Source organism: Eschscholzia californica, unplaced genomic scaffold (genome assembly GCF_041429995.1).
Source record: "Eschscholzia californica isolate CP2 unplaced genomic scaffold, dmEscCali1.0.p SCAF_2, whole genome shotgun sequence".
NCBI classification, from domain to species: Eukaryota; Viridiplantae; Streptophyta; class Magnoliopsida; order Ranunculales; family Papaveraceae; genus Eschscholzia; species Eschscholzia californica.
This window is the reverse complement of record NW_028238309.1, coordinates 13,202,055-13,226,187: the sequence shown is the minus strand read 5'-3', so window position 1 is coordinate 13,226,187 and position 24,133 is coordinate 13,202,055. Positions and strand designations below refer to the sequence as shown.

General features: G+C 36.6%; 1 protein-coding gene across 4 annotated transcripts; it reads left to right on the top strand.

The window, feature by feature from the left end:
• Positions 1-3,497: 3,497 nt before the first annotated feature.
• Positions 3,498-14,735, top strand: LOC147556348 (nucleoporin). Of its 4 annotated transcripts, none has more exons than XM_086664231.1 (10): positions 3,498-3,783; positions 3,941-4,070; positions 4,258-4,782; positions 4,912-10,484; positions 11,132-12,017; positions 12,126-12,796; positions 13,505-13,643; positions 13,761-13,842; positions 13,934-14,051; positions 14,386-14,735. In XM_086664231.1, exons 4-9 carry the CDS (start codon positions 4,917-4,919, stop codon positions 14,034-14,036), a joined length of 7,449 nt encoding a protein of 2,482 aa, XP_086520357.1. In that variant the 5' UTR covers positions 3,498-3,783; positions 3,941-4,070; positions 4,258-4,782; positions 4,912-4,916; the 3' UTR covers positions 14,037-14,051; positions 14,386-14,735. The 4 variants fall into 4 exon arrangements, with proteins under 4 accessions (XP_086520357.1, XP_086520354.1, XP_086520356.1 ...); XM_086664228.1 differs by having other exon boundaries at positions 3,529-3,783; positions 4,258-4,777; XM_086664230.1 differs by having other exon boundaries at positions 3,534-3,783; positions 4,258-4,777; positions 4,923-10,484.
• The last annotated feature ends 9,398 nt before the right edge of the window (positions 14,736-24,133 follow it).

Here is a 24,133-nt window from a genome sequence, read left to right as displayed (position 1 = left end):
CAAAATGAGCAACAAGTACGCAAACATTCAAAATTATTTTGACAAGACCTATGAACTTGTTAAAGTTGAAAATGTGGCAAGCATTAGATTCCTTGAAACTTTAAAAATTAGGAGCTTGCCAAGTAAAAGGTAGAAACTAAAACTGGGTAAGCCATCTGTTATAGGAGGATCACTAGAGATATCATTTGTTCTTTAATCAAGAGCGTGCATCTCTTGCGAAGAAATTAAAAGACACCCCTACAAGGTTCTCCCGCAGTGTAATTTCTCAATTCATCGCCTTTCGCAACCTTTTTCTTTCTTTCCCTGCAAGCTTCTTCATTACTTTTCGTTTATCTGAAACTCTCACTTATTATCATCCCCTCCTAAAAAATTAATCAGTTTAGTTATGGAGTTGCCACAAATTAAGTTCAGTACGTGTTCTTCTTCAATTTTTAGCCATTTGTTTGAACTTATGGTTGGAATTTCCTTGATTAAATGTTACATACAAATTAGTTTGTTCATTCTTTAGACCGTTGACTGTAATTTTGGTTTACATAGAGCTTATTCATGATAAACCAACTTACCAGGTAAATATGTTTTCTCATAAGTCGTTCTTGCATAATGCCATTTGAAGTTTATATCTTTCTCATGTTCTATCCTTGTTTTTATTTGTAACTCTCTCATTCGATCTTTCTCTCACTCTAATTATCTTAAAACCATTTACATCCATATACTTAAAAACTCAGTTTTTCCTAATAATTATATATTCCCTTTTGCTGTTTTAGATGTATAAACAAGTGCAATATATTCAAACCCATGTTCGTAAATTGATTATTTTTAATGATAGTATTTATATTCAACATTCTATCTTCAATCTTTACTCATTTTGTGGTGAATGGGTAAATGTCACGAACTGTGTGTTGAAATACCACAAAGAGATTTTGAATCATGAACAACGTTAAATGAAGCTACTATAAATGTTGTTGGTGTTTTGTTTTATGTTGAACATATGACACTTTCAGGAGTTCAACCTAATTAAGTAACAATTAGATTTAGGTTTTTATTTGATCGTCATGGTTGTTCATATTAGTTTGCGTATATATGTCAAACAAGATAATTTAACACAACAAATAGTTTTGTTTACTTTGATCATCATGGTTGTGCATCTTAGTTTGCGTATATTAGATCAAAATTTGTGTTTTTCATCTATAGGGTGGATAAATAGGACTAACAACATCGGTCTAAGAACTTCATTTAATTAGCATCTTGCGTTAACTCGATCTTTTATGCTGAAAAACTTATTTTATCTTTCCCTTTTAGTAAAAAAATACTCCACAGGTAACAAATGGATAAATGTTATTCGATTTTAGGTATTTTGATCTTTAAATTTTTAATCAGAATCCTAACATACTTATATCAATACATGTCAAAAAGATAATCTGATCAAAAGGAACATTTCTATTTACTTCGATGTAAATTGTTGTTCATATTTTTGAATAAGTTCGATACAGTTTCGTGATTTTCTTGTATATGGTGGATTGATAGGACACAGCTGATGTTGATTCAGATACACCTGGTAAATCAAGTATGTTCGTTAAGCAATGGTATGGAAAAATTTCATCATTTATGTTGTAATGAGCATCACGGTAGCGAGAAATATATTTTCTTAACAAATTTAAGAACGTCAAATGGTTTTGTAGGCTCAAATTAAACCTTAATTACCTTAAGATAATTACGTCTTATACTTCTAGAATACTACACATATATTTAGACGATCTGAAAAGTTAAAAATTACAATGAGAAAATATTAAACGCGGAGAAAAAGAGCAAAGTTAAATATTCAAATATTGCTTCTATATTTGGCTTAAAAGGCATTTCCCCGCCCGTAGGGCGGGGATTATGCCTAGTGATTAAACAAATAGTATGTAGTATTTGTGGTGGAAAGCAAACCTGTTGGATGAGGATTAGGAAAACTAGCACCCTGGAGATGAAGAATTCGGTCATTCACACTCAATTATTTGTAGTAGTAGTAGAAGATGAAGATCAGAAGAAGAAAAGTAGAAAGCTAACCTGTTGGACGAAGATTCACAGATCCATCGCCCTAGAGAAGAGCTCTAGCTGATGAAACTTGCGAGAGAGGGAAAACATGGAGAGGGGGAAAAAAGAGGATTTTTAAAAAAAAATTTGGATAAAATTTTGGTCACAATTGCGCGAATATTTGAGCCAAAATTGGGCGTCATTCCTTTTGTGTGAGACTATTTCAAGAATTTGTCCCTCAAATATAATTATTTGTCCCTATTGTTAGTTTATTAGGGTCAAATATTGTAAAACTGTCCCTATTTTGAAAATATTAGGACGTACGCAAAAATGTATGTCCCCAGTGTGCTTTTTTTTGTAGTGATTATTGCGATTGAGGAAAGATTTCGTGCATCTGATATGTCTCTAGCTGACATATTAATGACTTGACTTACCACAATAAAGTATGATGGTGTGAAAGGAATGCAAGAGCATTTGATTGAGATGACTAACATTGCGGCAAGATTAAATGGACTTGAATGAATGTAGAAGAACCCTTTCTTGTTTGTTTCATTATGAATTTTTTGCCTACTCAATACGCTCCACTCCAAACGATTACAATTCTCTGAAGAACAATAGAATGTGAATGAGTTAGAGGAAAGTTTCTCTACTAGTCTTGTATCTTAAAGAGTTAGAGGAAAGAAATGGAAACCCCAAGAAAAGTATGAAAGTCATTCCACCAAAGAATACTAGACATGCTTTAGGTCATTGGGTCTAGATAAGAAAGAAGGACGAATTCAGATGTCATTTCTGTAGAAAGTTTGGACACTTTCAGGTAGATTGTCCAAAACGTAAGGCTTGGTTCGAAAAGAAAGGTGAGCAAATAGCTCTTGCATGTTTCGAATCGAATCTTATTGCAATTCCTTCTAATACTTGGTTGCTTGATACGAGGGCTAATGTTCATATTTCTAAAACGATGCAAAGATTCCTTTCCAGTCGAACTCTAAATCAGAATTAACGTTTTATCCTAATGGCAAACCAGACTCTTTCTAAAGTTTTAACTATAAGAACTTATTGTTTGAAACTAGATACTGGTTGTTCTTTAGATGTGTACTTATATTTTATATTATGTAATTAGTTATAATGTTTGTGTTGATGAGCCCAAATCTCTCATAAAATTTTGTTAACAATAGTATATTATTTTTAAATAAAATAATGTTTTTAAAACAACACTCAATAAAATTTGTTTAAACTTGACCCGTTTTATATCAAACCAGACATGACGACAATGATTAAACTACTTTTAAACCGGAAACTGGACGGACTTAGGAAGGGGTGACTTGTCCTGAACCCCACCCCTTCGACATCAGTAGGAAATTTGTGAGTGAAAGAGGCGCCTACAGAATAAAGTGGGGCGCCTGCAAAATAAATTGGGGGTGCCTATAAAATATATATGAAGTGGGGGCGCCTATAAAACCTCCCTAGCCTAAACCACCAACAATAACCGTCACGTCTCGGGTTCGACCCCGACCCGTATTAGACTTGAGTTACTTCAAAATCACAGCAAGACCCAAAAAAGAACACGACGAAGGCGTTTCTCTGTTTTTTTCTTCGATAAACAAAATCTTTTACCAACACGAAGCTTGCTTTAGATCTGAGAAGTCTCCTTTCTAGAGAGAGAGAGAGTTTTAGAGAGAGAAAGAGACGATCAACCGACGCAACTAACTGAACCAGGGAAGAATAGGGTTTCTCCTTTACCAATCCATCCCTTCCCGCATCTAAACACTTGTAAGTTTATTTCTCAATCAAGTCTCACTGTTCTTTTATCTATTCATATTCGATTTCTTATTCCTAATCCTATGTTCTTGTTTTGGAATACGGTGCAATTGGTGATACTATTTGATTAAATTAGGGTTTTTGTTTTTTTTTTTGGGTTAATTTACAGTTTGGGTTGTGGTAATGATGAGAGAAGGTTATCGTTGATATCTGAAGTGTCGGTAGGATTTTAAATCCATTCCGATCTGATGGATAAGAATAAGAACCGGACGGATATGCTTGCTGCTGGACGGAAAAAGGTTTTTGTTTGTCACCAATTTACCTTGAAATGCTTATAAAAAGTTGAATATAGTTGTAGAAATGAGCATATGTGAAACCCTAAATTTGATTAGCTTCAGTCTTTATATGATTTGGTCAGCTTTATACCCAAAAGTTTTATGTCAGTTTGTTTTACCCGAACTTTTCTTTTTCTTTTCGTTGTATTAGTTACAGCAGTATAGGAAGAAAAAGGATACTAAAGGAAGCAGCAGTGATGGAAAGTCCTCCAAAAATACGAGCAAATCTCAACCTGACAAGGTTGTTGATGTCCCGCCGGCTAAAACTAAGTCTTCCGAACCCCCTCCGACGGATAAATCAGAAGTTGTACCACCTTCTGATAAGGATAATGAGTCCACTGATTTATCAGCATCGAATAGCGGAGGAAATTCTGTTCCAATTGAAGTCAATCTGCCGGAAGTGGAACCATCATCCTCATCCAGGGCTGAAGCATCTGGTGAATCTGAGTTGGTAGTACCTGTTGAGATAGATGTAGCACAAGTTAGTCTGTCGGAACCTTCTTCTGTCATCGAGGTGATTGGAGGCGAAACCCTGTCTGAGATTGAGTTGGCGCCTGCCGATTTGAGGTCCTCAGAAGCTACATTTTTGGCGGTGGATCGAGATAAAGAGCAAGAGTCCATGTCTGCTCAAGAAGCTGTTTTTGATATATCTTCGATCCATGAAAAGAAAGGTCAGGTGAGGCTGCTTTTGCTTTCTTCAATTCATTTTTATCTCTCAGTATAGAAATAATAGATAATGGAGTAAGATAGAAAGAGTAATGTGTGGATTTGATGTATAATTAAATTCTCATTTGTTGCTGGGTAGGGGCAATGCAGGAAGTTGATGGTTCAGGTTCAACTCAATATGATGGAAGGGGTGAAAATACTCACAAGTCTATACAAGATAGTGAGAGCTTAGAAGTTGTATCAATGAGATCGGAGAAAGGAGGAAATGGTGAAAGCTTTTCTGAGGAATCTCATGACAGCAAAATTTTAGAGGATTCAACTCACAATCAGGCTGAGGAAACTCATGAAAGGGAAATGGATGAGGGGTCAATTGGAGGTCGGGCTGAGGCAACCCTTGGAGGAGAAGAAGCTTTTGAACAAGCTGCTTCGACCGAAACCACTAGTAAGGAAGAAGTCACCAGTGTGGAGAAGTTAGAGTCGCAACAACCAGATTCAGGGGTTGATGTGTTTCTCGAAGAAGATATAGGGGAAACCTCATTGCCCTATAGTTGTGAGTCCGAGTCGAGACACAGGGTTCAGGCAGATACTGACCTGCGGGAAACTGCGGATGAAGTAGATAGAAATCCAAGTTTACCTCAGAGTGCCGATGGTGTTGTGAGTAATAGAGAGGGTCAATCTTCCCAGGAAAATAATGAAGACTTTTCTGGAGGGCAGACTATTTCTATTCGTGGAGAGACTGGCACAGTTAATCTATATCAACTGGCTGAAGTGCTTAGAGGGCTTGAGGAGGAAGATCTTCAATTTCTATTCAAAATGGGCCTGTCAGTTTCCAGTGCAGGATTAAGAGATACATTTACAGTGCCAGAAAATGTGTTTGCCGATTCGATTATCCAGTTAAATGAACAACTCTACTTATCAACTGTGACAGAAGATTTCCTACACTTACAACTCGCGGAGCAGAGTAAGCTTCAGTTGGAGTATGATAAGCATGGCAAACAGTTGCGAAGTGAAGTATTTGATCTTCACTCTTTACTTGAAGAAACAAAGGAGAGCAATAAAAGCCTCAGCGAAGAACTTGGACTGTGTAGGTCTGAACTCCAGGTTGTGTCTTCTGGGAAGGAGGAGCTTGAAGTGCAATTGCTTAATTCGAAGTTAGAGATTGAAGCAGTTTCATCCAGGGAAAGTGAATTGCAGAGAAAGCTTGGTAGCTCCATTGAGGACTTAGCAAATCTGACAGTGCAACTGGAAAACTGCAAGGATTTAGTTAAAGCTTTGCAAATGGAAAATGCTAACTTAAACGAGAATCTTATTTTAGTTACCGATGAGAAAAATAAGCTTGAGGAGAGAAAAGATTATATTGCCCATGAAAATGAAAAACTTCGTGCTCAGCTTATTGAGGGCGAGGAACGCCTGACTACCCAGAATGCAAATCTTGCGAAGCTTGAAGTTGACTTAAGAGAAACAATGGCCCACCTTGAACAACTCACTGAGGAAAACATCTTTCTTTCCAGCAACTTAGATATACATAAAACAAAAGTAGGAATGCTTGAAAATGAGAACCTCGAGCTTCTTTCTCAAGCTAAGGATACCAGGAGTCAACTAGAGGATACTAATACCCCAATTGCAGTCCCATCTAATTTAACTAGTGATGAATATTCTCTCCAAAAAACTGAGAGGTGTGAAGGAGAAGTTGTCTCAGGTTTGGTGGAGCAATCCATGACCCCCAGCTTTACAGAAGGTCAAACACTTCAGCAGATTGAAATGGAGGATGTTGATTATTTTGTTAATCCTTTTGCCTTGAAACCACAGTTTGAGGAGGCTGAACAGATCTTGCAGAAACTAGAAAATGCAATTGAAGGAATGCAATCACATTCTGTTTCTTTAAGTAGGTCAGCTTCTAAAGTGCCTGCACCTGGGGTATCAAAACTCATTATGGCATTTGAGTCAAAGGTTCATCATGAAGAGAATGGTCCGGAGGAGTTGCCATTGACTGAAGAACAGCCAACAGGGGATTCATTTAAGTTAGCAAAGGGGCAGGCAAGCCTTTTGAGAGCTTTGTTGGGTAAGTTGGGCCAAAATGCCAATAAAATGGCCGAACTATTTGGGGAAGAGAGTAAAGGCAGAAAAGTTGCTAGTGAGGCTCTTAATGAGATTGAGAATCTGTTAGTAGTCTCAAAGAAATATTCCAGCAATCTTGAAGCAAAGAATGATGAGCTTGTTAATAAACTGTCAGAGTATCAATCAGTAATGGAGAAGCTCCACAAGCAGTTGTATATAATAGAACAAAATTCAGATAGTGTGAAGAACGTAATCTTAAATCAAGTAGAAAATTTGCAGAATGAAGTGGAAGAAAGGTCGGCTACTCTTGTAAACGAATTGAACTCCACTTTTACTATGATATCTTATGCTCTTGAGAAGCTTGATACTTCGACAGGCAGGCATCTCACAGTCACAGATTCTACTGACCCGTTTGATACTCTGAATGTTGCTTCCCGTGTAGCTGTTTCAGTTGATGCGTCATGTAAAATGCTCGATGATTTTAGTAAGAAACTTGAAGCAGCTTATACTGAGCAACAGGCAACCCGTAAATTGTATGAAGGATTAAATGATAAATTCTTAGAGTTGTATGTGAGTAATGAGATGGCCGTCCGGATCCTTCAGACCGTTTATGTTGACCTAATAAAAATGGCAAGTGAGTCACATCAAGATGAGGTACGGGAGGCAGTTGGTGTTCCACATGACACTCTTCCTGATCTCCTTCAACCTAGTAATTTCGAAAATCTCATTCAGGGATTGGGTAAGCTTCTCTTGGAGAGGATGCAACTCATATCTGCCAAAAATGAGCTTGAGTTGGCAAATAATGAGCTCGTGGCTGCAAAGAATGAAATTGAGTCTGCAAAGAATGAGCTTGAGTCGGCAAATAATGAGCTTGTGTCGGCAAAGAATGAGATTGAGTTGGCTAATAATGAGCTTGTGTCTGCAAATAATGAGCTTCATGCAGAGTTAGCGAACAAAACCCGAGATATTGAAGAATGGAATGAAAAAGGCCTTGATCCACAAGCCATTCTTAAGATGGTGGAGGATGTTGAAGCTGTAATTCTGGAGCAGGTCAAGGAGACTGACTTAGATGTTTCACCAGTTTCTCGGTTGGAGTCTTTGGTTGCTTTTCTTGTTCAGAAGTACAGTACAGCCAGTGAGCAGGTTAGCTTGACCAGAGATGAATTTGAATCTAAGGTGATGGAGTTGAATGAATTGCAATCAAAGATGCATCAGCTAAGCTCATTGAACCTTGAATATGCAAATCAAATTCACATTCTGAAGGAAAATCTAGAGAAGATGGATGAGGATCTCAAAGCTGCTCGTGCTGAGATACAAACAAAAGGAGCTGAACTGGAGCAGTCAGAACATAGAGTATCTAGTATAAGAGAGAAGCTAAGCATAGCTGTTGCCAAGGGTAAAGGCTTGATTGTGCAACGAGACAATCTAAAGCAGTCCCTTTCAGATATGTCCACTGAACTCGAGAGGTGCTCTATGGAATTAGAGCTGAAAGATTCAAGGCTTTATGAGGTTGAAGCAAAATTGAAGTCTTATTCAGAGGCAGGTGAACGAATTGAAGCTTTAGAATCCGAGCTTTCTTACATTCGGAACTCCGCTACTGCATTAAGAGAATCTTTCCTTGTCAAAGATTCCGCTCTTCAAAGGATGGAAGAGATACTCGAAGACCTAGATTTGCCAGAGCACTTTCATTCCAGAGATATTGTTGAGAAGATTGAGTGGTTAGCAAGATCAGTTGCTGGAAATTCTTTGCCTGTTACAGACTGGGATCAGAAAAGTTCTGTTGGAGGGTCATATTCGGATGCCGGTTTTGTCGTTATGGACTCTTGGAAAGAAGATGTGCAGTCAACCTCGAATTCTGGGCTAGAAGAACTGAAAAGAAACTACGAAGAGCTTCAGAGTAAATTCTATGGCTTGGCTGAGCAAAATGAGATGCTGGAACAATCTTTAATGGAAAGGAACAATTTGGTGCAAAGGTGGGAGGAAGTCTTGGACAAGATTGAGATGCCAATTCAGTTGCGATCAATGGAGCCAGAAGATAGGATTGAGTGGTTAGGAACTGCTCTTTCGGATGCTCATCATGATAGAGATTCTCTCCGTCAGAAAATTGAGAATTTTGAAGCTTATTGCGGTTCATTGACAGGTGACTTGGAAGAGTCACAAAGAAAAGTATCAACTCTCAACGACGCTCTTCTAGGTGTAACACGTGAAAAGGAGCTTCTTTCTGTGAATCTGGAAAGCCTTACTCATAAACACGAGGAAGTGTCAAAAAGAGCAACTCAGTATGAACTCGACAAAGATAACTTGCTGAATGAACTTGCCGAGCTGCGCAAGAACTTAGTCGACAGGGTTGATAATGAGGAGAATAATCATAAAATTAAAGATGAGATGAATAAATTTCAGGTTTTGATTAGTGAAGCATTGCAGAATGATGGTACAGAAGATGAAGCTCTTGGTAGCAGTAACACTGAGCGCTTGGAAGGATCACTAAGGAAACTTATTGAGAACTATATGGCCCTCTCTCCCAAGAAACAGATGCTTAACGATACAGAGGAAGAACATGTGAAAGACAGAGCAGTATTTAATGAAAGGTTATTCGAAGATGAGCTTAGGTCCAAAGAGAAGGACATGATGCTTTTGAAGGAGGAGCTTGAAGAAGCCTTGGTTAATTTGGCCCATGTAAAAGAGGAAAGGGACACTATTCTGGAGAAGCACCTCTCTTTAGGTAAGGAATTGGAAGCACTGGCTAAAACAAATGATGACTTGCAAGGGAGAATTAATCAGGAGGAGCAGAAATTTATTGCCTCCAGAGAAAAACTAAATGTTGCAGTCAGAAAGGGAAAGGGTTTGGTGCAACAGCGTGACAACATGAAGCAAAACATTGAAGAATTGAACGCTGAGGTGGAACGCTTGAAAGCTGAGCTGAGCAAGCGGGAAAATGCTCTTGTACAGTACGAGCAGAGGATAAGAGACTTATCAACATACCCAGAAAAAGTTGAAGCATTTGAAAGTGAGAATTCTTTCCTAAAGAATTGTTTAGCGGAGACAGAGCACAATTTATCAGATTGCAGACAAACTTCGAGTAGGTTACTCGATGTTGTAAATGCTATTGATGTTGGTGATGGATTGAATTATACTGATCCAGTTAAGAAAATGGAAAGGGTTGGGAAACTATGTTATGATTTGCAAGCAGCAGTAGGTTCTTCAGAGCAGGAGGCAAAGAAATCTAAAAGAGCTGCTGAGCTACTAGTCGCCGAATTGAACGAAGTTCAAGAAAGAGCTGATAACCTTCAGGAGGAGTTGTCAAAGGTGGAAGCTGCATTTGAAGATGTTTCCAGAGAAAGGGATGTGGTGGATGCTGCGAGAATTGAAGCTCTTTCACGGATTGAGAAGTTCATTACTGTTCGCTCAGAAGAAAGAAAGAATGAACTTGCAGAAATCATGAAATTAAAGGCTGGTGTTGATCAATTTCGAAAGGGATGCTTTGGTTTTAATGATCTACTAGCTAATTTCTTCTCAATGGACTTGGAGCTTCTGCGTAATGTAGAGGCTGGCATGCAGGTTTTCTTGAAACAAAAAGATGGAAGTAATGTGGTGCAACATCTTTACAGTGCACCTGGTGGCATGGGTATGCTTTTCAGTCAATCAGTAAACGAGGTGACTTTTTCTTATATCATCTTTAAGTACGAATATTTGGTGTCTTATTTTATGTTCTCTAGCTTTGAAAGTATATACTCTTGCATCTTACTAGAAGTTTTGCGTAGAGATGCCTTCCTGAGGAAGCTAGAGTGAAGAAGTTTCTGAGTGGAGAGCATGTCAATTTTAGGTTGTTCAAGATTTTTGCGTGGAACTGCCCATGGTTTTCTTAAAACAGTGTCCGTTTTTTCTTGTTCCATAACATGCATCTTAATGGTATTTTTTCCAGAGAACATATCTTGAAGAGCTATCCTAGTCTGTTAACTTTTCCTATGTAAATTATTTTATTAATTTGTTTCCACGTTTATATACGTACACAACAGTACGTTATTATTGGTAGATGGACCGTAAATGGTTATTCCTGCTCGATTCGAACGGATTTTCTACGCTCACTTTGAAGTTACTTGACTGAACTGAAATATAATGATGTTCTTCGATAATTTTTCTCTCAAATCTCATTTCCCAATTCCCGGTAATGGCCTAACGGCACTTGAATTGATATTTATTCTTTATATTATTGTTTAAAAGATCTAGAGTGACTCTAAGTCTCTAATATTAATATGAGATTATCTGTTACAGAAGTAATGTGTTATTTTTTCTTTGTTCAGGTGAAGTTTCCTACTATTGGTACTCTGGATGAGAACTTCGACGAAAGCTTTATGATTGAAATGTTTGCTACTGTTGGCCATGGTTTGGAAGAATGCATAAGAGAAGTTGGCGATTTGAGAGAAAAGTTGTACAAACACTCCATTTCTTCTGATCAACAAGCTAAGAGCCTATTTAAGTCCATGGAAGCTGTTCACAGGGAAATAGTTTCACAAAGAGATTCTTTCGGTTCTATGAGGAGAGACCTCAGTCATCTCGAAAAAAATTCGAAGGAAAAAGATAATGATATCATTGCGATGAGAAAGAACTTCATGTTGCTCTATGATGCATGCAATAGTTCAGTCTTGGAAATTGAAAATCGTAAATCCCTAATACATGGAAGTGATATGCCTTCTAGAGTGAATGTGCTAGGAAAAACAGGGGCGGACTTGAAACTTCCAATTTCCATTAATGGCAGAGAATCTATTGACAGGAATTCTCCTTTCACTGAGGAATGTGTTAGAACTACGGTAGAGACCCTAATATCAGCTGTTAAGGATTTGGCTAGTATCCAGTTGGAGACAGTAGAGAGTGGGCAAAAAGAGTTAAAAGCAACCATAATGAGTTTGCAGAAAGAACTCCAAGAGAAGGATGTGCAAGGAAACCAAATTTGTTCTGAGCTTGTATGTCAAATTAAAGATGCTGAAGCAGTTGCAAAGAACTACAAAGTAGATCTTGAATCTACCAGAACTCAGTGTAGTAATCTAGAGAAACAAATTGAAAGTGTGGAAAAGGAACGAAATGAACTGGAGTTGAGAGTAAAGGAGCTGCAGAGTAGGGAAACTATCTCCGAAGAGTTGCATGAGAGGATAAGATCACTGTCTGAAACACTAACTGCCAAAGACCAGGGTGAGTTGTGTCATTATATTTAGTTTATTGATGACGTTGCGTTCTGGAGTTATGTTTTAAATTTCTTATTTCAAAGTACCTGAGGTTATTTTATTTGGTGAATTGCAGAAATAGAGGCACTGATGCAAGCACTTGATGAGGAAGAGTCTCAGATGGAAGACTTGAGGAGCAGAATTAATGAACTGGAACAAGTTCTGCAACAAAAGAGTATAGCTTTGGAGAATCTTGAAGTCTCTCGTGGTAAAGTCATGGCAAAACTTTCCACCACAGTTGGCAGATTTGACGAACTTCACAACTTGTCAGAAGGCTTAGTTGCCGAGGTTGAAAATCTGCAATCACAACTTCAAAGTCGGGATTCAGAGATCTCGTTTTTACGACAAGAAGTCACAAGGTGCACAAACGATGCTTTAGTTGCCTCACAGGAAAGCAACCAAAGACATGAATTGTATACATGGTTGAATATGATGGCTTTGCGTCTTGGAGTCCAAGCAAATTTAGATGAAAATGAGTTTGGTCAAATACAAGGGTGTAAAGAAGTTGTAGAGAAGCAAATTACCTCTGTTATGTCAGAATTAGAGGACTTGCGTGTAATTGGTCAAAGTAGAGATGCTATGTTAGAAGTAGAAAGGAATAGAGTAGAAGAGCTTCAACAAAGAAGGGAAACTCTTGAAAGTTCTTTACGTGAAAAGGAATCACTATTAGCATCATTCCAAGGTTCAAGAGGTCCTGGAGAAACAATGAGCATGTCCTCTTCAGAGATTGTGGAGGTTGAACCAACGGTATGCATCTTATTAAATAAAACTTCTCTTTTGTACTTCAAATAACGTTCATCTTAGCACTTTTAGCTTTTAACCCGTATTGTGAATTAGTACTGTTTGATAGTTAATACTTCTGAAGTTTTAGATGAATTGATTACTATATTAGTTTCTGTCAGTCTCTATTTGCAAGCTAAAACTGGATTCCTATATATGTGGCGTATAGGGTTAGGCGCTAGTGCTGTTATGACAAGTTTTCCTTTAACTGTTTGAATTATTCAACCACATTTTGGTAGATAGTTTAAAAAATTCCGAAAATACCTATCTGAGTAGCTACTATCTAGTCTCCATTTTCTTTTCTCTGATTGTAGTCCTCAAATAACGTCGGGGTTGCAGTTTGTAGTGAACCAGGTCTACATCATCCAGCGGGGACCTATATGGAGTTTTCACAAGTGATGACCTATTAGCGGATGTCAAGTAACGTTTGCGGGGTTACAATTTTAGGAGAGAAAACTGAATTTCAGTGAGAATGCTTTACATGGTGGTGTAGTGCATAAACGTAGTTTATGATTGGTTTTGTCTGATTCTGAATAATTCTTCAGTCATTAGTTTAGTCTTATTGGAAAGGAGTCTGCACTACCTAGGAAGAGTATTTTTATGTTCCAAGTCACAAACATCCATAACGATTTCCCCGCATTGCAGAACTAACACCCGATGTAATTTTGACTGCAGATGAACAAGAGGGCAGTTGCAGGGTCCTCCATTGTGCCCCAGGTCCGCAGTTTACGGAAAGGAAATAATGATCAAGTTTCAATTGCTATAGATATGGATCATGACGCTAATACATTAGTCGATGAAGATGACGATAAGGGTAAAGTTGGCTAATTCTGTTTGACTGTTTCTACTTTTGGTATATTGGTTGCACAATTATCTGAACCTTCACGTAAAACTGAGATACTTTTATGCTCTCTTGTGTATGTGTGTGAAGTTCACGGCTTCAAATCACTCACTACGTCAAGAATTGTTCCAAGATTTACCCGGCCTCTGTCTGATATGGTCGATGGACTATGGTACGTGCCAATCCATTTCTTTATCTTTAAACTTCAGAATTTCCCAAGGTTTTTTTCTTACTGATTTTATTCATCACATCTTCATTACTAGGGTTTCATGTGACCGAGCGCTAATGAGACAACCTGGTTTACGGCTTGGGATTATAATATATTGGGTAATCATGCATTCGCTGCTCGCTGCTTCCATAGTATGACGGAATCTCTCCATGGTTAGTCATCAATGCTTCTCCTTGAATTCATATTTGCAACTATTTCCGTCCCTCAAGTAGCACGCACACACACAAGTACTCACATTCTTGGCTAAAGAACTCATTCTTAGGCGGGGCATAATAATTTTATCATTAGCAAGTCCCTTGCCTTAGAAAACGTTTAACGCCTATAGGGCATGTACCATATCTCAGTTTTTTTTCACTACGTTGTTATGTCTATCGTACTCGATCCCTTTCATTTTTTCATTGTCCTTGTAAGCGAATTATTTATTCATTTTTGCAAATGATAGTGGTGAACCATTGTACTTAATGTGTTAACCCGACACTTGTGCAGTTTGAACAATCCAGGATAGGCTGGGTGCTGAAAGTGATTTTGGTCGACGATTAAGATTTCTCCTCATTGGTCCTACTTATCCATATAGAACATTGATTCTTTCTTTTCTTTTTCTTTGATATAGATTAATATCAGTTTCAATGTGGGATCTTGATTTTTGTAGGTCAACTAGGCAACAGAGGTTTGTTCTATCTTTTTGTTAATGAATCCTCATGCTGTCGTGGTTGAATTGGAATAAATCATACATCATAGAATGAGAGCTAAGTTAGAGAAAAGAAGAGATATTTGAAGCTTATGAGTGCTTCAGTGTAATGGGTGTATATTACTAATTGATATATAATTTTGGATCATCTTGTTATATTAGATAAATTTATGGGTTAAAAGTACACAAGTGTCATTCAAATGGGTCACTAACCCAATAAGCCTGAAGTTACTTTTGGAGAAGACATGAGTTTAAGAAATGTTGGACACAAAATTCCAACTGCGTTCTGGTAAGATACTATACAAATAGCAATTTCGCTCTTCCCCCGAAAATATGCAAAATGCAGTCTATCTTTTTTCTGTATTTGGAAGTCTGAATTTAGGCCACTATGAGCCGCGAAGAAACCATTATTGAAACAGTAGCCAGGTCAGAGATAGAAAGGTAGAAAAGTATTGAACTCATGGCATTGATGCCTGCTACGATCGAGAAGGTGCAACAAGAGATTGAGGCAACTAGGAAGAACCAAAAGGTTGTGCTCTGGAAACAACCTAAAATTCAATCAATTATAAGAGATTTGTTCTTAGCACTGGTGCTGCAACCATCCTCCACGCTTAACTGTGACAAGAGATGGAAAGGTCAAGGCTAGAGTGAATTGAGAAGGCAAAGAAGGCAATTGGAAAAGCAGAAGGCTCATCGAGCATGATCCAGAAATCTTAATCCCTTGGAGCGATGGTTGGATGATGACGACAAAATGGGAAGATCCAAGGATACAATACAGTTAAAATTTTAAATCTAAACCGAGAAGCCGTTGGAGCCCACAAGGGTAATAGGAAAAGCAATCCATCTTCCGTGGGTCATGTAAGGTTAGATGATCACATCCAGAAGATTTAGGAAGACGCCGGAGTGCATTCACAACAGAACCGAGGGACGACCCAAAAGAAAGCTCAGAATAACAACAATTATATTGCACTGAACTCCACCAAGACTATAATCGTTACCATCCCCAAGGAGCGAAATGCAAACAACTACTATTTATGGTAGATCTAATAAGACACCAAGTGATGCCTCTATTTTGTAAGACTATCACATAGCGGGGTCACTCAATAGAAAATTGCAGGCACTTGAGAAATCTTATGGAAAACGTAGTTAGGAAAGGGAAACTCGATAATTTTGTTAAGAAAGATTCAACATCCGAGCCGAATAGGGAACTCGGCTGCTTTACCTTGGTTAGCTGACATGAGATCGAGTTTGACCAGAATCCAAAAGTTGTCACTATGACAACTGAGAAGACGACACTTTTAATAGTATAGAGTACGACCAACAAATAATTAGACGAGGCAGAGGTCTACTCCATTTCTAGAGGACTAACAGGGGAGGAGTTTCAAACTAGGCTCCAAAGAGTTATCTAAGGGAACTCGGAGGTCCTCCACCCTTGTTGAAGAAGATTAAGATGGCGATCCACCAATTATTAAACTAAAGACGACCTCGAGGGTGTAGTCAGATCTCATGATGATGTGCTAGTCATCAGACCACATTCGCAGGATGAGACATACAGATGCTCGTCGATAGTGGTAGTTCAGTTGAAATTATGTCGAAAAGGTGTTTCAGTAAGTTGCAACTGAGAACAAAATCCTTAAAGGCATATTGTGCTCCTCTGATGAATTTCGACGATCATCAGACTGAACACAAGTGAATGACTTAACTAAATTTTGTGATCGGTGATAAAGAACACAAGAGATAGATCGAGCTACATTTTATAGTGGTAAACATCCTCCCTTTGGCCCATAACATCAATTTGGGGTGGAGATTCCTGCCGAAGTGTTAAGCCATAATTTTTTTTTTTTGTTGAAAGGTTAAGCCATAATCTCAATACCACATTTGAAATTAAAGTACTCTATACTAGGCACAAATTTGGTCAGAAGCGTCTGTGATGATTAGAAGGTAACAAGAGAATGTTACGTGATCTAAGCAAAAGATTGCCTAACTATCACTATAGTTCACATAAATGAAGATAAAGTAACATTCATGGCTATCTAAGCCGTGGAACAAGTAGAAGCTCAAACCAATGAGCAGAGTGCCATACAGAAACTGTAGATGCTAGAAGAAGCATAGCAAAGTCTTGCAACAACAAAGATTCTGTTAGGTTATGGAGTCTCCTAGTGTTGGTAGTGGAATCTCAAACATCGAATGTCTAACACTAGTATTTACAGGATCTCATGCATAAGCTAATAACGTGCTAAGAAGTTAGAGATTACCTTAATCGCTAGTTTTCCCTCGAACCTTTCCAATCACTTTTGAGAAGACCAAGAGCTCCAATTGTAGCTCCTCTACTTGGGACACCGAGCAATCACCTCGATCTCCCACCTTGTTGTTAGTTAGAACTCCAATGGTGGTTAGACGAAGAACACCTTCTTCTTTAAACTAGATAGATAGTTTATAACTTTTCTCTCTTTCTTTCTCTACTTGATGTTGTAGAGGTTGAAAGCTTTTTGAAAAATTTTCACACGTAATTCTCTTCTAATGATGGCCTTTTATAGAATTCTAGGTTAGAGTAAACCCTAATCAAGTTTCCTTAAAAGCCCAAAAGAGGAGGTTAAGGATTTTCACCAAAATAGAAACCTCTTTCTATTTTTCTTTCTTTAATGTGGCCGGCCAAGATAAGCCCTAATAGGGCAGATTTGGCCGGCCCCTTATGGTATGGCCGGCCATGCCTAGGCCGGCCCTTAATGGTCCTTAAGTGCCCGGTCCAATACCCCTTTGTTTTGGCCACTTTCACTATCTTTGCCTAAACTTCTTTTAGGCCTTTTAAACATATTTATTTGTCTAACCCATGCATACCACAATGATCGGCCATACAATTGTTATTCATAATGGAAAAGAGCATTTGCCCATTTATATAACAGATCGTATGGTGGGTCACAAATTGGGAGAATTTGCACCTACTCTTAATTTCCGGGGACATGCGAGAAACGATAATAGATCTCGTCGTTAATGTTAATAAAGTGAATATAGGTGCTCATCGTTCATTGGTGAGAGGTGAACCTTATGATAAAGAGGGACCCGGATGTAGAAGTATATATGTCTTATGCCTCTAGTCATATCTTCTTATCAATTTCACTCTTTTGTGTAACCCGATGTAGGATCCGGACGAAGTTAGCCGTGAACCGCTTTGTGATTCGACGATCGTAGTTGGTTTCTAGCTAAACATTACGATCCCTAAGTCGTCCGGACTTGATGATCTTCTTCATCAATTGTCCTATCCGATAAATTGCTCTCATTGCATCTTTGATCAAAGAACATCTCCTTCACATTAACCAACCAAAGAGGTTTAAATGGATGACGTCGATCCCTCATAACCTAATGAAACCCAGGGACAACTGACCTCCACCAACATGGGTATGGACAGGGCAGGGAAAACGGTCCGGAAATCCGAGACCCTGCCCTATCCGCCCGATCTGTGGGGACCCGTCGCTTTGTCTTTTTGTTTTTATCCTTTTCATTCTGCCCATTCAAAACTCCTTTACGTGTTAGAACAAAAAACAACTTAAAATCCTAAAAGTATTTGTTCAACGATAGAGAAAGACAAATGAAAAACTTTTCTTTATTTATGACATGTTAGCTTCATTATATATGTCTTCGTTTAAATCGATGTCTTCGTTTAAGTCGATATTTTCGTTTAAGTCGATGTCTTCGTTTAAGTCGATGTATTCGTTTAAGTCGATGTATTCGTTTAAGTCGAAAGACATTCCTTTCTAGTGTCAGTTGCCTCCTCCACTCATGGTAGTTTTTCGTTAATGAGATCTTGATTCTCATTAAGAACTTGGACCTAAGACAGTATTGATAGTAAACCTATATATTTGGCAGGTTTTGTTATGTTAACGGTGATGTTGATGGTAGTGATCAATATTAGGGTTGAGTTGTTTATGTTAGACAAAACTACATTAAACTTTTTTAATTTTTATCGAGTCTCTATATTTAGAGTTATTCATTAAATGATTCTTGTAACGCTCTCTTGCAATTATTTCATTAAAGGAATAGCAATTACATAAATTGACCTTCTTTAAGCAATTTTTCTTATACCAAATAGGAATAAACCCACCTTGATTGGTTGCACAACCATTGGAGTTGATGTGGCTTTCTCTAAGTGGCTGAATTTATAAACAAAAAATGTTAAGCATGTGACTTATTCATGACCGCGTCTATGTGGTTTACTTGTTTATGGTCGTTACACGGAGAGTCAACACCTACGAGTGAGTCCCCCATTAACGACGTGGCTTAATTCACGGCTGAGCATCTATGTGGTTTACTTTTGTTGTTGTCTTTATGAGGCTGATATTTGGTAAAGAGTCTCCCCAACAAAATATCTAGGTCAAGAGACCACTACGGCAATTAGACGTTAAGGACTAGACAATGGTCAAGATACTGAATTGTGACTTCCGAATTTTCGGAAGTGATGCACAAGCGATTGGTCGAACAGTTGTCGACATTTGACTCTATTAATGATCATATAGGAAAAAAACCCACTCAAATATAATAATACCGAAAAAACCCAAAATTTTAGACCCTAATTAGAAAAAAACCCACTAAAAAATAATAATACCGAAAAAACTTATTTTTTTGAACATTCCTCAAAATGTTGACAACATATGTAAATATGTTATTAACAAAACAACGTATTTTTTTCATAATTTCATTTTTTACCCTTATATGTTGACAACATATATCATTGTGTTGTTATAAAATGTTAACAATATCTATAATAATGTACCGACTTATTATAAAATGCTGGCGACATATATAATTATGTTCTTAACAACATATATAATGTATTAGTCAAAATCTTATTTGTTCGTTAACGGATTTGTTAAATACAAAGGATAATATGCATAACATTTTAATTTTTGTAAAAGACAAATACAAAAAATGCTTTAGTCTTAATATTTATGTCGAAAGCAAAACAAAAAATGCGGAAACATTTTGTTTTCGCAAGACAAATCGAAAAATGTTGTAGCCAAAATGTTTGTGTCAGTTTGTCTATGTGAAATGCAAAAGAAAAAAATACGAAATATTTTGGCAAAACAATGTCTAAGCAAAAACGAATTTGTTCAGAAATTTACAAATTGTTGAGACAAACTAAGATTTGTTCAGAAATTTACAAAATTGTTGAGAGTAAACCAAGAATTGTTCAGAAATGTTCAAAATAGTTTTTGACGTTGATTTGGGCGGAAAATTTCATTTTGGAGGGTAAAATTTTATTTTTACCTACTGGGTTTTTTCCTTATTATTATTTAGTATTGGGCCTGATTCTCTTTAACTTCCCAATTTCGGGCCTTATAATTACCGCCCCTATTTATGATCACGTAAATATTTTCTTTTTCATTTAGAGAATCTTTATATATTTATATCAGATAATCTGACCAAATCAATTATTTCTACTTAACCTTATTATTTCATTTTATCGAGAACATATGAGGTAATTAGGCATGTTTATGTACAAGCGTTTATATATTATTCGGAAGGCCGTGGTTTTTGGGAATAAAGAAAAATTTCCGAGACATAAAGACTTAGTCAATAAACACTGACTTAAGAGGCATATTTTTTAGCTCAAAAATGAACTTGATCAGACATTACCCCGTAATCTTCACATTCTCTCTCTTATGTTGCTCTCTCTTTCTCTCATATCCCCCCCCCCCCCCCCCTCCTCTCTTGTTCCATTACTTATTATTTCTCTCAATCTCTCCTTCCCTTACTCTCTCTTTTTCATATAGATTTATACAACTCAATCATTAATTCACAAGGGTTTCAGTGAGGTTTAACAATAAAGCAGCGGTTCGGAGGGATTAATTTTTAGTTCCGTATGAAAACTTTTGACAGAGTATCACAATCAACTATAGATTTAGATAGAATAGGATTTTAGGTACCTTTCTTGCCAGGGAATTCTTGCCCATCTTTGACATAGTACGTATCTCACGAGTGTCGACATATATCTTTCCTTACCAATTCCTCACCGAAACCCCCATATTTTTCCCAATCTTCTGAAACAATAAACAATCAAATTCATATTACAACCAGTTATTCAATGGGGTTTAGTGAGAGATAGAAAGTGACATAGAGAGATAGAAACTAGTGAGAGATAAAGGGAGATGGAGCAGGAAAAAGAGAGAGGAAGAGAGGAATGGGGAGAAGGAGATGCAGAGAAATAGTGAGAGAAAAAGGGAGAAGGAGATAAAGCGAAAACAGTGAGTGAGAGAAGAGAAGAGAAGAGAGAGAAAAGGTGGAAATGGTGGTCGGAATGGTGATAGTGGGAAGTTGTGGTGGTAAATGTGATAGAGAAGATGAAGATTATGGGGTCATGTTTGATCAAGTTAATTTTTGAACAAAAAAATAATATACCCCAAAAATATACAAAAACATATTGATTCTTTAGAGAATTTATTCTCCAAATATTATTCTTGATGCCCCAAAGTAGCGCCCTACCCGGAAATGACTTAAAAGAGTTTGAAAAAAATGATCTACCCCCACCATAACCATGCGATGGTAGAGGCTCGAGGCCACCACAACCGCACAAGTGGAACCACCAAAATTTTCTATGGTTGCTCTCTCTTTCTCTACTATAGAACGTGATAGTGTCTTCACCTTTCTCCATCTCAAATCATATAGACATTTTCTTCACCTCTCTCTCAATTAGATTTGAGTTTTGGTCTTTATCAGCTGTATGAAGCCAAAATATTGGTAGTAGTTGGGGAGAAAACAACTTTTTAAATCATTACTAGTAATTAACCTAAACTTCTCGGTAATTAATTGCATAGTGCACTACAAAAAGAAAATTAGGGAGCGTAATAACTCCACTCTCCACTTAATTTTTGTAATAAAATATGTTGCGATAAGTTATACGACCACATTTATAAAATTAGTTTTTGAACTTCGAAAATAATGAACTCTATTGAGTCAAAAATATATATGTGACATTAACTTTCTATTTCTTTTAAACAAGATCCGATTTTTTTTTTTCTTTTTACTATTTTCTTACTTTTGCAAAAAACTATTTGCGAAAATTAACTTTTTTCTTTTGGAAGATTTTTTGGAAAACGACTACGATCATCGTACGTCGTGATATTTGGCATTTGATACATCATAGATGTGATAAGCTCGATAACTGTCCACTCAAACATTAACAACGCCAGGCCTATAGTCCAACAAAGACAATGGCCTGAAACCCAACAACTTTATTTATACATACATAATCCCAATTCAAATAACCAAAGATTCCACCTTCTCTGGTGATTCGAACCTCGGACCTCCAGGAATTTCTGGAGTTTATGTCAATACCTTGGAACCACTTGGGCTACCAACTGTTGACATGAAAATTATCTTTTTAGCATGTTGTTTAACAAAAAAAATTAAGTTAAATATGCAAACAATGTTTGGAGAAGTTATTTTTTTTCTCTTAAAACTGAAATGTTTCATAAGTTTTATTAATTACAATGGATATGATTTAGAGGCTCTTTTGCAAATAAATACTCATAGAAATCGTAGGTGACAACAAAACCGTGGATCTGGTTTGTAAGATTTTTTTGTTGCAAATGGTTTGTAAGATCTTGAAAATTTGTTCTACATATATACATTTTATTAACATCCGCAATCTAATGAAGAGTTAAATGTATTTGAAGTCCACATAAAAACTAAAATAGTTTGTTACAATAAAAAATGTATTAGTTTCGATTTGTAATTTTAGGTTTTCCTAAATTCAGAGACATGTGATTTGGCAAGACTATAATATGATGTGACGAAAGATAGTTATTTTATTTTTATGTCGCATTGTCTCATCCTCTAAAGTTTGGTTTGATAAGGAAATTTGTTTTAGTTATTTTGATGGTTATATTATTTTTATGTCGCATTATCTTGTCCTCTAAAGTTCCGTTTTATAGACTTCAACAAAAAAAAGTGTTTGGTTTTATAAGGAAATATCTTGTATCCACATAGGAATGTAAAGAAATATGAACGTATTATACGCAGTGGCGGATCCATGGGGGTGTGAGGGGGTGCGGCCACCGAAAAAGAAAAAAAAATGGTAGAAATTTTTTTCTTTTTTTATGTGTATAGGTATATAAAATATATAGCTTCTGATGTACAAAAATAACACAAAGCGTCTGTTGACTTAGTGGTTAAAACATAGCTTGGAATGTGTTTTGAACGCGAGGACATGAATTCAAGACCCTCTACAAGCACTTTTTAAGTATCTTTTTGATATATATCTATCTGTTCCTATATATATCTAGCCTTATGTACAGATGACATCAATTAAGGTTTAGCTTAGTGGTCAAGTCATTGTTGGTCGAGTGTGAGCTCGAACACTGTGTTACTTAGTTCTCAGTTTGATAATTACATTTACGATATGAGGCAGAATGATGATTTCTCAAATTAAGTGGGATTTGAACTCTTGCTAGAACATTGGTGGAAACTAAGACAGATTAAGTATATCATTTAGTTTATTTTCTTATCACATTAGCACTAAATTTAACGATTGTAACTGCTTCCGTGGCTGAATGATAATTTAGTAGTCTTTATTGAAAATGCAGTTTTTAGTGAAATTGACAATTCGTGACCTCTGTGTTTCCAAAAAAAATTAGTTAAGTATATAAATCCGCACCCCCTAAGTGAAAATCCTGAATCCGTCCCTGGTTATACGAAAAGTGTGATATTACGAAAATCTAAAATGAGTCAGAGACCCACAAACTTTTAGAGTGCAAGTCTAAATTGTCAAAACTGGTAGACCCAAAAAAAAAGACAAATAAATTTTTTCAATACCTTAAACATCCTTCAAGTTTTTTTATCAACCAATACTTTTTTATCTTTCCCTTGCCTCTCCTTAATTCTCTGTTTAATTCATTTCCCGTCTTATCTCTCTAAGAAATTTTTACAAGTTTCTCATCTTTTTCTCTCTAAGAGATTTGTTTTTTTTACAAGTTTATATTATTTATGATCATAAATATTAGATCATAAATATTAGATCATAAATAATAGATCAAGTTTGATCATAAATACAATCTGGTTTCAATCTGGTTTTCTTAAACCAGATTGAACACCTTTGTTAGAGCATCTCCAATGCAACACTCAATTTTAGAAATTATGAGTGTCATTTAGGATTTTTAGAGTTTTTTTCTTAAAATTCCTCTCCAATGCAACACTTTAGTTGGGACAAATGCTAAACGAAGCTGCATAATTGCTTCATAAAGCTATTTGCTAGACACAACCATTTATTTTTATTAAATTGCTAAACAACACCAAAGATCGATTTATTGGTTTTATCTAGCAAATAATTTTTTGAATCTTAGATTGCTAAATACAACTATGTTTTAACTTCCCAAAATTATTTACTAGACACAATTTTTTCTTTAACTAAATTGTTAAACAAAAATAAAATTGGGTGTATTAGTGTTATCTAATATTTAAAACAAAAATACTTAAACGTGTTATAGGTTTTAAAAAATATACATTATTTTTCTGTAGTATGATTTTATATAGTATGACTTTCTGAAATATACA